General features: G+C 36.1%; 1 protein-coding gene across 2 annotated transcripts in view; it reads left to right on the forward strand.

The window, feature by feature from the left end:
- The first annotated feature begins 435 nt into the window (after positions 1-435).
- The window catches only part of CPSF73-II (cleavage and polyadenylation specificity factor 73 kDa subunit-II), a 29,955-nt gene continuing 14,097 nt past the window's right edge, over positions 436-16,293 (forward strand). The window contains exons 1-9 of one of the 2 annotated variants that reach the window (XM_059590610.2): positions 436-632; positions 723-900; positions 1,015-1,087; positions 1,364-1,481; positions 4,197-4,270; positions 7,681-7,817; positions 8,696-8,759; positions 10,178-10,243; positions 15,925-15,994. In XM_059590610.2, coding sequence (XP_059446593.2) covers positions 608-632; positions 723-900; positions 1,015-1,087; positions 1,364-1,481; positions 4,197-4,270; positions 7,681-7,817; positions 8,696-8,759; positions 10,178-10,243; positions 15,925-15,994 — 805 coding nt within the window. In that variant the 5' untranslated portion in view covers positions 436-607. Of the gene's footprint in view, positions 633-722; positions 901-1,014; positions 1,088-1,363; positions 1,482-2,872; positions 2,888-4,196; positions 4,271-7,680; positions 7,818-8,695; positions 8,760-10,177; positions 10,244-15,924; positions 15,995-16,293 lie in introns of those variants that run through there. The other variant, XM_088515339.1, reaches the window with a different exon arrangement.

Consider the following 16,293-nt stretch of genomic DNA (forward strand, 5'->3'; position numbering starts at 1 on the left):
GTGTCAACCCGCGAACCGACCCGACACGTTTATTAAACGTGTCATAAACGAGTGACTTATTTACAATCCAAACTTGTTTAACCTAAATCTTAACCCTAAAATCGCGTGTTGCGGATTAAAATTGCCGGCCCTAGTTTTTTTTTTTTTTTTTTTCATTAACTAGCTGCTTATTACGTGGCCCAGGCCTTAGATTATTTTTATGACATCTTAGCTCCTCTCCAATTCAAGTGAAGTGGAGAAAATCACACAGACACGTTATGAATTATGATAAACTAGCGTTTGTGGTTCAATGGGTGATACGGCAATTTCTACACAAAATCCTGAGGTTCCATCTTCTCTTTTGTTAATTATCATCTTTCTGTGCAGAAACTAGCGATAAGTCAGAGCTGCAGCAAACGTTTGCTTCAGAAGTTTAAACGAGAATAAAACGCAGTCGTTTGGTTAAAAAAAAAATCTTGAGCCATTGGTTATTTTTACTGCAGAAGCCGGATCCATCCCACATAAGCCGTAAAGCCCACCAGCCGAACCAAGAACCATATTTCAAAAAGCGCGCCAAAGAGGGTTGCTAGGGTTCTTTCTTGTTCTTCCAGAGAGAGAAAATCCCACCATGGCGATCGAGTGTCTCGTCCTCGGTATTCCCGCTTCCCCCCTTTCCTTCACTATTCTCACGATCTCTAATAACATTCTTAAACCCAACTTTTTGTTTGCGGTTCCTGTTTCAGGCGCTGGGCAAGAGGTCGGGAAGAGCTGCGTGGTAGTGTCGATGAACGGGAAGCGGATAATGTTCGACTGCGGGATGGACATGGCCTATCACGACCACCGCCGCCACCCAGATTTCTCTCGCCTCTCCCGGTCCGGCGATTTCGACACCGCCCTCACTTGCATTGTCATCACCCACTTGTGTGTGCTTCCACCCACCCCCTTGTCATTCTCATTTCATTGTTCATTTATTCAGCTTGATTGAATTTTCTGGCTTGGTTTACTCGATTTTCATTGATTTTGCAATCGGTTTAGCCATTTGGACCACATTGGTGCTCTTCCTTACTTCACGGAAGTCTGTGGGTATCGGGGGCCGATATACATGACGGTGAGTCTTTCACATGTTTGATGAAATGTTTAGGAAGTATTTTGATACTGAATTCCTCCTGTTTTAAATATCGTATATCATATATTCCTTCCCTTCCTGTGCCCCTAGTTTTCTGACTGGTCACTTGGTTTTTTTTAATAACTAAATGATTGAGTTGGGGTGACAGAGGTACATTGACGTCTCAGATGACTTATCAAATGTTTCACATGTGGAGTTTTGAAATTCATGATTGTCACTGGAATTGGATATTCACGTTGAAACTTAATTGTACTGCAGTATCCAACAAAGGCATTAGCTCCTGCTATGTTGGAGGATTATCGAAAAGTTATGGTTGAGCGAAGAGGTGAAGAGGAACAATTTACCTCGGAGCATATTGTGGAATGCATGAAAAAAGGTACATGCGTTTTTTCTTTTTTCCCAAGTTTTTCTTTTGGGATGTGATGTAGTTACCTGTGTGTGCCAGTCATTTTTGTTTAGTTTCGATGAAGGCCAATTCAACAATTTTGTATTGAAATTGGGTAGGCCTGGTTGGATGGCTATGATCTATCTAGATCACTGACATGACCTGATTTGCTTTGATAGAGAACCATGAATGATTCCCATTTGTCCCAAGTATCTTTGTTGAAGCTCTTATCCAGATATTAGTTTCTTACAATTGATGATCCTATGCCAACATATTCAGTCTTTCACACTGCTATTTTAAGAACTTTCTTTTCAATTTTGCTTTTTTCGGGACACATTAAAATCCCCCCGTCCCTGTGCCTTGGCCAACGACCTTAGTTCCATTTGTATACCATAGTGTCTGTTCTAGAGCTGGATATATATGCATTTCTACACATTTGCTAGGTGGCTGAGATAGTTACTACCATTATATTTCTAACTCAACTCCCCTCCAAAAAAAAAAAAAAAAAGAAGAATGAAATAGAGAAAAAGAAAAGGTATTTACTTTCATCGTCAGGCACTATCTCATTTACCCTCCATTGGTTCTCCCATCTCTATGGGCTGCTTCCATATCTTCAAAGAAAGGATCAATCAGAAAGAGATGCTACGATAAAGTATTCTTTGGCTCTTTTTCTTTTTTATGCTAATGGTCAAAGAACCCTAAATTATTTATTAGTTAGCCTGGGCATTCATGGGAAATTTATGTTCTCAAGGTTGAAGGTGTTGGCTTTTGCTAGCATTAACCACACCAATTGCGCACATGAAATGTGGAGATTCTTGGATAACCTTTGAAGGCAGGGTTTCTCTCTAGCTAGCTGGTGTTGCCCATGCAAGATGAATGAGGAAACAATTAATCACCTTCTCATCCATTGTGAGTATACTACTGATCTTTGGCACTTGGTTCTTAGCATATTTAGAGTTTCTTGGGTGATGCCTAGTAACATCCCAAAGCTACTTCATTATTGGAAATTTCAAGAGAAGGGGACACATAAAGAGGCAATTTGGAAAGTTATTTATGCTCTCTTAATGTGGAGCATTTGGAGAGAAAGGAATCGACACCTTTTTGATGATAGTGAGTCCAATGTGCTTTTTTAAAAATTCTCCTTTCTAAGATCTCTTTTGGATTGGGTCATTGTAAATGTTCCTAATTTAGACTCAAAATTTGGTAGATTTGATTTGTTTTTAGATTGTCGTAGTTTTAAGGGTATTCGGCTCTTTTGTATACTCTTCGTGTATGAAGGCTTTGCCCTTTTCTTTCAATAATATTATTATTATTCTTAAAAAAATAATAATGGTTGAGCAAAGAGGTGAAGAGGAACAATTTTACCTCAGAGCATATTGTGGAATGCATGAAAAAAGGTATATGCACTTTTTCTTTTGGGGTGTGATGTGCGTATGAGACGGTCATTTTTGTTTAGTTTAGATAGAGGCCAATTGAATAACTTTGTATTGAAATTGGGTAGGCCTGGTTGGATGTCTATGATCTATCTAGATCACTGACATGGCCTGATGGGAAGTTATCTCGTAGTTTGCTTTGATAGAGAATATGAATCCCATTTGTCCCAAGTATCTTTGTTGAAGTTCTTATCCAGGTATTAGTTTCTTACAATTGATGATTCTATGGCAACATATTCAGTCTTTTTTAATCACATCTATTGCCTACCACACAACCGCAAGTCATGCCGATGACTAGTCATCGGCTCAATCGCATCGATCAAGGGCACAACCACAACAATTCAGCAACCCTTCATCAATAGAGTTGGCATGATGAAGCCCGACACAGTTCGTCATGTGCAGGCTAAAACCTGATGATGGTCAGGGAAGGAAAAAGCCAAAACTGAGAAAAAGTATAAAGAATTGAGGAAGAAAAAAAAAGGGATTAAACAATATAAAATACTATCTTGTGGCTATGATACCATGTCAATATTAGGGTAAAACAAATTTTCTCTACATAGAATTAGGCTAAGTACAAGACTTACAAAAAAAAGAAGAAAAAGAATTAGGCTGAGTACAAGACCTGCTTTGATTGATAATCAGCCCCTTTCGGTGGTCTAACCGACTTGATCATGAAGAATTGAAGATGGAAACAATGGAGAAAGTACTTGGCCAATCGGTTGATGATTTGAGGGCGAGAGAGAGAAAGAGGACTGAGGCTTTGAAACCCTAGAATTGGTTGATGATTTGAGGGAGATAGAGGAGATGTGAGGTGTTTGCATCTGTGCCATTTGTGTGAGAGATGAAGAGAGAAAGACTAAAGGCAAACCTAAACTTATGAAACCCTAAGGGTTGCTAACAAAAAAAAGTATATTTATAAATATAAAAATAAAATATATATATATTATAGTTGGTAAGGTTGGGTTTCCCAATACCCAAAACCCAACACCCAACCCAACCATGTTGGTAATTCCCCCTCCCTGTCGACTGACTGACTGTGGGAGTCGGAAAACTGACTGAACCTAGTTGGTTTGGATCGAGTATCATTGGGTCAGTTGGTTTGGACCAGCTTGATGCTCAGCCCTACTTCTAATGCTCCACTTTTGGCTATTTAGACATTTAAACAAAAATACTTCTTTTTTGGTCATATTGCGTGCTCTCCAAATTCAGCATCTGCTACTTTTCTCGTATCTTGTCTTTGACTTTGTTGTTTTGATTTGATTCCTCATTGCAGTTATAGCAGTGGATTTGAAGCAAACTGTTCAGGTCGATAAAGATCTTCAGATTCGTGCGTACTATGCAGGACATGTAAAGCGTCTGAACTTCAACTATGATTACATTCTCTGTTGACCGCAATGTTTCCATGCACATGGACTTATTATGCTTCTCTTTCAAGTTTATCCAAACTTGTACAAATTTCTTATTGTCTTTCTAGTATTGCTTATCTTGTCGTAGATTGTCATTGTTATGCTCCTGTGCTCTCTTCTAGTTATGAACTTACCTCCTTAATTTCACATCAAACACTATTGATTAAATGTACCTGTTTATATGCAAGCTCACTTTCCCATTTGGGACTTAATTGGTATTTGGGTGCTAAATTTTGTGGCCGTTCACTCTCTTGATCTAACACATTAAGGAAAAATGTTGGAATCAAGGCTTAGTTTTATTCGAGTTTACACATATAGTGCAAAACACACGCAACATTCTAGATGCCAAAGCAAGCAGCTTCGGAATTCTTAGAGGTTTTACATCCAGGAGCTAGGGTGGATAGTATTGTCACCGGTTGAATTCTGGGTGTGTGAGTTGTGTATTACCTATCAAAAAAAAAAAAAAAAAAAAAAAAGAAAGAGCAGGTGGAACTCAAATGTATTTGACCCTTGGTCACTATCTTTTTTGGTGTCAGTTGGGTTTCTTAGTAAATTTGTGCCTTAGTGTGGTCTCAAGCCCAAATCTTCTTTCTGCTTAGATTAGAGGTCCTGATGGATTAATGTTGATTAGTAAATTGCGACTGATTTTGTGCTCAAGTCCGTGTCTTTATTCTGCGCAAAGTAGAGAAAAAGTGACGTAGCGGAAGACTAAGGTAATTAATCAAAGAGCAGCGTCTTTGATTCTGCAAGGAGAAGCGTCTTCGTCTTCTACCCAAAAGATAAAACAAGCCCGCAGGCTAAAAATAAAACTCCGCAGAGTATTTGAGAGAGAATTCTCTGATTTGATTATAATTCAATTGATTGAGTTTTACATAATAGGCAAGCCTATTTATAGAAGATAAATACTTGTAGAGAAAGTAAACCTACTTCTAGTAGAGAAAGTAAATCTAATCTTAGTAGGAAAGTAAACATAATCCTAGTAGAGAAAGTAAACATAATTCTAATAGGAAAAGTAAATATACTCCTAGTAGGGAAAGGATTAAAAGTAAACTATTTATTCTTGGGGGTGGGGACACACATGTCCTACATCAAAAAGACGAAGGACATATCAAGAAACCTACTTATGGATGCTTATATGATGGGCTCTGAGCTTTGAAACCTGAGGTTTTAGGCCTAGGGATGATGAAGAAGGGCTTTAGTATTTGTTGGTTGGTTGGGGTTCAAAAAGGATAAGATCTAATGGCAAAGAGGGGCTTTAGTATTTTTAGGTTTGTTTCTTGTCAATCATTGTCTCCTTCTCTTTCCTATTTCATCTCCACACTTTGAAGTGTTTCCATCCTTAAAACAATTCAGAATGCACTCTCTAACTCGGGTTGGAGGTAGGCCATGGAGGTGGAGATGGCTGCTTTACATCAGAATGGGGACTTGGGATCTTGTTGCCACCTAGGAAACATATTGTTGATTGGAAATGGGTGTATACTGTTAAGTTCCATTCTGACGGTTCTGTTGATCGCCTCAAGGCTTGGTTGGTTGCAAAGGGCTATACCCAGATTTATGGTATTGACTATGATGAGACATTCTCACTTGTGGCCAAGATCTCTTATGTTCGAGTCTTGATATCACTTACGGCCAATCTTGACTGGCCTTTATATTAGTTGGATGTCAAGAATGCATTTCCCCATGGTGACCTACTTGAGGAGGTTTATATGGAGCAACCACCTAGGTTTGTTGCTAAGGGGGAGTATCAAGCAGTGTCTACAAGTTGGAGAAAGCATTATATGGTCTCAAGCAGTCACCAAGAGTGTGGTTTGGGAAGTTTTCTGATGTTATGACGTTGTCATGGATTTTGGTCTCCACTGTTGTCAGATGGATCATTTAGTTTTCCACTTACACATTGATGCTGGATACGTACTATTTGTTTATGTGGATGATATTGTGATTACTGGAGATGATTCTGGAGGCATCACCAGATTGAAACAATTCTTACAGCAACACTATAACACCAAAGATCTTGGTAAAATTTGGTACTTCTTGGGAATTGAAGTTGCAAGATCGAAGCTAGGCATCAATTTGTCTTAGAGGAAGTATGTACTTGATATCCTCGAGGAGACAGGATTGCTAGGTGCTCATCTTGTTGACACTCATATGGATCCAAAGAAAGTCGCAGTAATAGAGGCTACCAACTTCATGTCTCATACCAATCATCTTATTCGTTTGGAGGATCTTACCATATGATTGCAAAGGCACTCATTCTGATTGTAACAGTCATATCGTGGATTTTGGTTTATAGATGATAATCTCATAAGATCTAATTTGAACCAAAGATATCTCTGCCATTGGATGGCTGAGATGGGATTAAATAATAGGCAGCTCTAACTTATAGGTGCACTGCACTAACAGGTAGCACCAACTGAAAAAATCAGTTGTGCATGATGGTGGATAAGGAGTTACTCAGCAGGTTCTCAGGCACAAATACAGTTGAGTTTTCTATTGTGAGGGTCATCAGATAAAATTTCCTCGTCCATTGTAAGTTGCATATCTAGGTCATCGATGGTTCCACCTGAGCCCCTTCAACTAACCACTTAATTATATTAAAATAAGTTAGTAATTATCTTGGATCAAGCAACTTTATATCCCACATAGCATCACCATCCCAAAATCTTCCCTATAAATATTTTAACTTACATTTTTTTTAATTTAACCTATATGGTCACCATAGATTACAAGAGAAACGCTCAGTTGTGGTTTCTGAAAAATAGCAGCTGGCTTCATTTGTTTGCTGCCTCTATGCTATAACAGTACCTCATTTCCAGAATTATGCTTGAGGTGATTGTGTTAAATGTAAACTCTGGCAGACTTCAGTTGATTTTCCTGAGAAAATATTTTGATCAGAGATCTACACATTTGAAGCCAGATTGTAGCTTCAAGTGCAGCATGCTTCAGTTGAGATCGCCCCCCTGCCCCTATAGAAATCAAAGCCCATTTCCACTGGACCAAGATACTCTGGACATTGTTCCAAGAAAAGAGGATTGCTGTTGCGTGCAGATTCAAAGCTTGACCGTTTGCCTCTCTTGCCTACTTGAAATGGCAGAGGAACAGTAATTTTCAGACAAAACCCTAGAGATTGTATTAATTGGGGTGACACATACCTGTGTGTCTAACAAGGGTGCTTTACACAATTTTTAAGTGCCAGTCTGACATGGTTTCCATCAGAAGATCTTTAATGTAGTCATTTCCATCAGCAAGTAGCTTTCAATGTTTTCTCAAAATAACTTCAAGAATGTAGTCTGCTTTTTCAATCATTTTACATCCCATGTTAATTGAGCTATAACTGTTTATTATGTGCCGAAGGTTCTTGGAGCAGCAATGTTTTATGCAAAGGTGGGAGATACTGGTATAGTGTACACAGGAGACTATAATATGACACCGGATAGGCATCTTGGAGCCGCTCAAATTGATCGACTACAGCTGGACCTTCTTATAACAGAGTATGGAACATGTTTGTGTAAATGGCTAATGTGATAATGTATTTGTTTTGGTAGGAATAATATGTGTGTTGTATTTATACTTCTGAATTGATAGTCAAATTTTGCAAATGGTTTGTGATAGATTTTGGCCTCTTAGGTGTTGTCATCCTCATTACATTATCCAATAACTTGTAGCTTTCTCATTCCATAATTTAATAATGGCCCTCCCATATGCTTTGAGCTAAGCAAAATCAAAGGAGACACACAGGTAGGAGTGGTTCTCCTTAGGCCATCATATACTTGTTTAGAAACTGATGTTTCTTACCTCTCTCTCTCTCTCTCTCTCTCTTCATCTGTGTGTGTTTAAATAGGTGTGGACCGTGTGGTGTGGTCAGGAATTTTCCTGTCATTATAAAATTTAGAACAATCATAACAAAATCGGCACACTATGAGCTGAAGAAAAACATATTTGAATTCAACATTAGTGTATCTTTTTATTTTTATAAACATCAACATGTTTGCTTATGTTGTTCCATTTACTCATTGGTATCTAATCAAACGTCAAAACACTAAAGGCCCTGTCTTTTTTTTTTTGGCTGAGAATATCTGAATTTTATTAGTGAGAAGACTACTGGGGGACCATACCATTTCTCTTCTCTTCAGGTTAACACCCATGTAGGGATACAAGAGATGGGGCTAGGCCCCCAGGAATTACAGTTGGCAATCCAAAGGGTTATGTTGTGGGAAGTCCTATTAGCTATTCTAGGTGAAAAAAATTACAACCAAGTACTAAAAGAAGCTCCTGTCTTACTTAGATGTTATTGCATACTCCTGCTTAAATGATAGGTTTCATTTGGACAAACTACTATGTTCTCTTTTTGATAATATTCTTGTTACAGGTCCACATATGCAACAACTATACGTGACTCAAAATACAGTAGGGAGAGAGAATTTCTTAAAGCTGTATGTAAATAATCGCTCCATCAGATGTCATAAAGTTTTGCGTTTTTACTTATTTTATTGTTTCAATTCTTGTCCCATTTTACTCTTTACTCTTGGACGGCCGCTTGGTTAGATCCTTTAGTGATTAGTTTCTTTGATTTTCTTTTTCATTTCTCTTCCTCCTAGGCACTCTCTGTTTATACTTCCCGTGTATGTGGGTTACACCCCTTTGCGCTTTTTATATCATCATTACTTATCAAAAAAATTCTTGTCCCATTTTTCCAATTTTTAAATATTTTGGGAAATACAAGTCATGGCACTTACTCTTCCAGCTTCTTGCTGTTGAAAGGTTTCTATTTGTACCTTCAGCTAAGTACTTTTAGTTTTAACACGTTGAAAACAATCAAGGCAGTCAAAATATCATTTCTAAGATATGAAAGTTCTTATTAAAGAGTCAATTTTTCAGTGTGATTTTTGACGTATATAATAAAAAAGTCTCATATAGTATGGTACTTGTGGCTTTCCAAATTAGGCAAAACTTGTTTGAAAATATCAATCATATTAATTAGTGTCAACCTTTTCATCTTGTAAGCTATTTCCTCATCTTTGATATGCTGAATTTAACTGAGAATCTTAGATTTATTCAATTGATAATTTTTAAGGTTTAGAAACAATGGTCGGAACCAATGGATGAGTATTTACTGATTATTGTTCAATAATATATATATATATATATATATATATATATATATATATATATATAAATGAGTAATCGGCAAATGCCATTAAAAGGGCAAAGGCATTTCTAAATACACAGGAAGTATACATGAAGAAGCACCTAACTAGAAGGAGCAAAAAGAACAAGAAAATCACTATAACTAATTGTTAAAAGAGATAAGCAGCTGTTCAAAGATACAAAGTTTTGAAGAAAAATGACTTAATTTCCTCCAAAATCCATTCACAATCCCCAAAACATCTGTCATTCTTTTCCCTCCATTATTGTTCAATAATATGTTACTACTTTATGTAATTTACTTATCAAAAAAAAAAAAAATGTTACTACTTTATGTAAACAATTTTTTTTTTTTTTTTAATTAAAAAAGGGATCCAAAGGAGTAGAGATAGATAAATTGCCAAGTTCTTTCTAGTATATTTCACATTAAATATTGAAAGAGCATGGGTAGGGGATGACCCATAATTAACCAATGGTACTATGGGTCTGCTCATGTTTTATTAGTTTCTTATATTATTGACCTAATTATACTATTGAATTCAGGTGAACACTCTTTTAGATTAATAATATTGCATGAGTTCATTTTTTTCGTCTTATAGTTTAAAGTCTTGTGTTTGTGGCTTTGCGCTCTACATTGGTTCTCCCTTCCCCTTTTTTTTTTTTTTTTTTTTTTTTTAATTTTTTTTTTCTTAACTAATGGATATAGGTTCATAATTGTGTTGCGGGCGGAGGGAAGGTGCTGATTCCGACATTTGCCCTTGGAAGAGCTCAGGTTTTCTCATCAGTATAGCTATTAATTTCAGTTTTTTTGAACATGATCTCTTTGAGCTTAGAGTTTAATTATATGGTTTAAATTTTTAGATGAAATTGTACCTAACTATGAAGCGTTAAATGTCTTACAAGGAATGTATTTATGTTGGACTGGTGCTCCATTTTAAGTGTAGTGGTGAATCAGATCACTTGTTACTTCATCACTCGGTTGCTAGAGAGTTATGGTCCTTTGCTTTACTACTTTTGGGGTTCAATAGGAAATGTTGAAGTGTACTTTAGTTGGAAAGGATTGTTCGAGAGCACAAAAGTAGTTTTCTTTGGAATGTAGTTCCCCCATGGCTGGTGTAGAAGATATGGAAAGTAAGGAATAATACATGCTTAGTGGCATTGAGTTGAGTTGACAAGAAAAGAAAAAGAGAAGAAAGAAAGAAGGGAAGAAAGAAGAAACTGCTTTCTTTCTAGGTTAATGAGCCATACGACATCTACATGTTTAAATAGAACAGGAGTGCAATTTATTATGAAAATTGATTAATTTGCAAACTACAATAATAATGGGAACACAATCAGAGAGTAAAAGGAAATTAATTGTGTTTCCTAACACTTCCCTTCAAGTTAAGGCGTGGGTGAAAGATGCTACTTGAAACCTCCTTTGTCTAAATATCTGCTAGTTGTTCTCGTCTTTATATATGGTGTACAAATTAAGCTTGCACATAGTTTCTCCTCAATAAAATGTTTGTCAATCTCAATGCACTTGGTTTGTTATCACTGTTAGAAGAGTTATTAGGGTTTGTGAGTCATTAGGGTTTGGGGGTATTTTGGTTATTGTGATATTTCTCTAACCCTATATAATAAGATGTGTGGTAGGCTATGTAACAAAGAAGAGAGTAATGTGCCTCCACCTTTTTATGCCTAAATCGTTCATGCAAATGACAACATGGTATTAGAGCCTTTGGGTCTAGATCCTTGGCCCTTTGATTGCAGTATTTGTTTTTTCGCTCTTTTTTTTGTTGAACCTCATGTCCTGATGTTGGTGAGTCTCCCTTTGGTGGCAGCACTGTCTGTGTGGCACAATGCCCGCATGGGCAGTGCCTTGATGAAGCTTTAGAGTTGTTCTTGGAGACTCAGAGAAAAAAAAAAAAAATTATCTGGCAGAAAATACTGGCTTTGTTTGTTTTGGTGTTATGTGATGGTTTTGGTGCTTTAGGGGTGTTCCTCTCAGCAGTTCTCTTGTTAGTCGAAGGTTTCTATGTTTCTTACTTGCGAAGTATGGCCACTAACGGTGGCTTTTGTGGTTGTCGGCGGCTGTTGTGGTATTGTCAAGTTTCCAGCGTATTTGTGGCGTTTAATGGTGTTTTTTTTTTGAGTTCTCCGGTGATTATGTGGTGTTTTGAAGTGTTTCTGGCAAGTTTTGGTAGTCTCTGGCAGGTTCCTGGTGATTTGGTTGGAGAAGACGAATCTTGTTTGGTTGCAGGTGCAGTTTTTCCCCTATCCGGGATAAGGCTATCCCTAGCTCCATTCGTGCTGTGCCTTAACCAGGTTGTTGGTTGATCATGGGAAACGTGATCGTCGTTTGTTATCAAGATTCAACCGGCCTTGGTGTTTTGCATTGGTTTCTGACCGGTGGTTGTTGTTTTCTAATGAGATTCTACTGGCCTTGGTGTTTTGCGGTGAGATCCAATCTACTCTAGGTATTTTGCAGGGTTGTGGGTTTCGACCGGTCCTTGTTTTCCGGCGAGATCCGACTGCTTGTTGCAGTTTCAATGAGTTTTTGACTGAGGTTGAAGCTTTTAGCGAATTTGCTTGTTATTTTTATCAATCTTTGTATTGTGTGCTCCAAGCTGTTTCAGCTTGAGGGGGATTGTTAGAGTATGTTTTTCTAGGTGTTTTTCGTTTGCTTGGTTCGTCCATTCTAGACTTATATGAGATATATGTTTTTCTAGGTGGGCTATTGTGGGCTTTAGTCTTTGGGTTCTTTCTTTGGTTTGCCGTGTGGCCGTGGTTACTAGTTGGGTTTTTTGGGTCAGGTCTTCTTGGGTTTTGTCTTGGGTTTAAATTGGGCTTCCTATGTATACTTTCTTGTGTACTTAGAGGCGCATAACGCTTTTTTTGATATATAATATTACTTATCAAAAAAAAAAAAAAAAAAAGCCATAGTATTTCACATATTCTATGGCCCATAGCTTTGAATTCAACTTTTGCAATCGATCTAGCAAACGCAATTTGTTTTTTGTTATGCCAAGTAACCAAGTTACCTCTTACAAATGTGCAATATTCTAAAGTAGAACGTCGGTCCACAATTGATCCCGCCCAAGCATCATCTGTATAAGCTTCTATTCTTTCATGATGATGTTGAGAAAAGAACAAATGTTTACCAGGTGAGTATTTTAAGTAGTGAAGAATCCATAGATTGGCTACATATGAGTCTCATGCGGTGAATGCATAAATTGACCTACCACACTTATTGTATAGGCAATATCTGGACAGGTATGATACAGATAAATTAATTTACCAAGCTATCTTTGATATCGTGCTTTTTCCATCAGGGAATTCTCACTACTTTCCCCTAACTTATTATTCTACTTTATTGGATTATCAACAGCTTTACATCCGCCCATTCTTGTTTCCTTAAGAAGATCAGGAATATACTTTCATTGATAAAGAAATACACCATGTTTTGATCTTTGTAATTTTTTCGTCATCATTTCCTGTCAATACTATTTCATTGATATACACAATAAGAGTAGTTGCCTTTCCTTGTGAGTTGTGAAGATTGCATGATGAAAGTTTGTTCAGCCTGACTTTGCTTATAACCACATCTCTGCATAGTTCGGGAAAACCTTTCAAACCAATCTCTGGGAGATTGTTTCAATCCATATAATGCCATCTTTAGCTTTTACTCTTTACCATTGGCGAAGGGAAATTCAAGACCAAACGAACCTCAATGTATACTTCTTCCTCTAGATCTCAATGCATATATGCATTTTTCACGTCAAACTGGTGAAACGACCAATCTAAATTTGCTGCCAAGAATAAGACTTGTATAGAGTTCATCTTGGATACTGAAGCGAACATCTCCTCATAGTTTATCCCATAGGTCTGCGTAAAGCCTTTTGCAACCAATCTAACCTTGTATCTTTCCATGGAACCATTGGCTTTATGTTTTATAGTGAACATTCATTTGGAACATATTGTCTTTTTCTCATTAGGTAATTCAATGAACTCCCATGTATTATTTTTGTTAACGGCCCTCATTTGCTTGTGCATTGCTTCCCTCCACTTTGGGTCACTTGGTGCTTCCTGTAAATTTTGAGAAATAGGAATAGAAAACAATTTGGAAATAAAGGTACAATTTGAAGGTGAAAAATGCTGATAAGAAAAAAAGTTAGAAATGGGATACAACAACAAAAAAATCATCGACCGAAGACGAGCCTTTTCCCGTTTCTCTCTCTTTATTTTTCTCAATTTTCCAAGGCATAGAATGCTCTCATACCAAGTTGAAAAGAAAGGAAAAAGAGAAGAAAGAGAAGAAAGAAAGAATAGAAGAAAGGAAAAATTGTATTCTTTCTAGGTTAATGGGACATATGGCATCAACAAGTTTAAATAGAACAAGAATACAACTTATTATGGAATAGATTAATTTGCATATTACAATAATAATGGGAGCATAATCCGGGAAAAAAATAAAATAAAGAAATTAATTGTGTTTCCTAACAAGTTGTCTATTCTTGAGTTAAAAAAAAAAAAGTACTTTGTAGTCAAACTTGATTTTTGTTTTGCACCTTAGATTGTAATTATTTAGGGGGAAGTTAAATCCCATTATCCTAAAAGCTTTAGCTAATAGGAAATAATAAATTTTATCATTTAATTAATATTTTAACACTCCCCTTTACGTGTGGGCTTAAACTCTCCTTAATAAGTGATGCCTAATACTTGGAATGTTTAACTGAAATTGAGAGGTAAAGCAGTAAAGTCAGGATTCGAAATAAGGACTTTTACATTTTTTGGTGAATCAAGACTTCTACTTTGATACCAAGATATATAACTAATTATCTAAAAAACTTAAGCTGATAGGAAATGATGAATTTAAAATTTGATTAATATTCTAAGAGAAGATTCTATCTGTGTATACTGCTTGTTTATATAGGTCTCCTTTCTTTCCAATATTACTTATCTAAAACAAAATTAGGCTTTTGTTGTGCCATTTGTATCTTAGATGCTATTTATATAGCTTTCATATATTTGTAAAATTTGTTTTGCATTGACTTTCCTTCTGCCCAGATTTTTCTTTTTTTGTTCTTGATACTACTGCATTCAACAGGATTTGCTTTCAATTTTAGTTAATTTCCTTAGCAAGCAAAAGCCCTGAAGCAATATATTTGATATAAATGAATTTGGAAATTGCAAAACACTATTAAGTTTTGGGTTTTTTCTAAAGTTGAAAGATATGGAAATTATAGAAATTTGTTTTATTGTTTATTATCTTGAAAATTGATGAGGAAGTTGAAGCCTCCCGCTATACTGCATGCCAAGTTGAGCCTATTGGTGGTTCAGCAGTGATTTAACCAAAACCAACAGTTCCTGTTAGTTGGAAATATCTGATTTTGTTAGTTACCTAATAACTGGTTTGTCAATCTCTCGAGAGACTCGTGTATGAGAATTGGGTTGATTTCTATAGACATAGTTATGAATATGTTATGCCAAACCACATTTTAATAACTTTTAGGCCGTCTTTGGCTGCACGAAGTTGGATTGGTTTTGGAATTTCTGTTTGTTGAAATTCTAAATCTTGTCATTATTAGAATCATTTTCTGGATTTGGAATTGGAGGATTCCATTATTATTTCTTGCACTCATAAATTGGATTTGTAATTGGAGCTTCTAATTCCATTTAGAGGGTTCATGATTCTTGCATCCGAATGCAACCTTGGTGATCTTAAATCCTTACTTAAATCCAAACACAACCTGGTTCTAAGTCTGATAATGTTTTTTAACTGAACATTAAAACTTTGTTCTTCTCTCTTTTATTGTCCTTTTGTGGCTCCATGCGATATACTTTTTATGATTTTGTTTCACTATGCCGATATATTTCAAGACATTTAAGCATACGTAAATTGACTTATAGTCTGTCTCTCTCCTCTCTTTAATCTATATTCTAATATTAAGTAGCCAAAAAAGTTCAATTTATATGTTATCCCTGAAGAATTAATCCTTCTGTTGCCTTTAACAATATAGTTTAATGGTTTTTTTTTTCCCAATTAACTATATTAGTTGGTTTAGTATGCTGCTGAATTTAATTGAAAAAAAATCTCAATGGATCTCCATATATGTTTCTATTGAATTGTTTGTTAACTTGTCACCTGTTCTACTCTTCTTTTTTTTTTTTTTCCTCTATAGTTACATATATTATCTAAGTTTAATAATGAGATGCCATATCATGTCAGGTTGTTAATTTTGATATAGTAACCATGCTTTTTCTTTTTTATTTTTTTTTTCTTTTGCACGGGTACGGCCAATATAAGCCTTATCTTTGTCTAGTGGATACTTTTTCTTATGTTTTAATTTATGTTTGATATTTTACCCTCAGCTCAATAGTTATATACTATAATTTCATTGTGAACTAATATCTAGTATTATTGAATGGTTGTGAAATTTCGTTCTGACCATCTTATTCATCATCAATTAGGAACTCTGCATTTTGTTGGAGGATTACTGGGAGCGTATGAATTTAAAGGTTCCCATTTACTTCTCATCAGGTTTGTTCTTTTGGATGCTGTCTTCTTATTTAATTGCATGCATGAGGCTTGGCCACAATGTATGTGGTGATTCATCAAATGCTAAGCGTTTTCTATCCCTTATTATTTAAAATTTTAAATACATCAATTTTGGATAATTATTTGCTGAGATCAGTAGCAGGGGCGTGAATAGTGGCATGACAGACTTGCAAAAATCCATATAACATATTAACCCTAAGACGCTCTTCTAACACATACTATTAAAATTTTTTTTCTTCTTTGTATATGTCTGTTGTCCAATCTTTTTATGTTTTTAGCAA

The sequence above is a fragment of the Corylus avellana genome, chromosome 4 (genome assembly GCF_965113065.1).
Source record: "Corylus avellana chromosome 4, dhCorAvel1.hap1.2, whole genome shotgun sequence".
NCBI classification, from domain to species: Eukaryota; Viridiplantae; Streptophyta; class Magnoliopsida; order Fagales; family Betulaceae; genus Corylus; species Corylus avellana.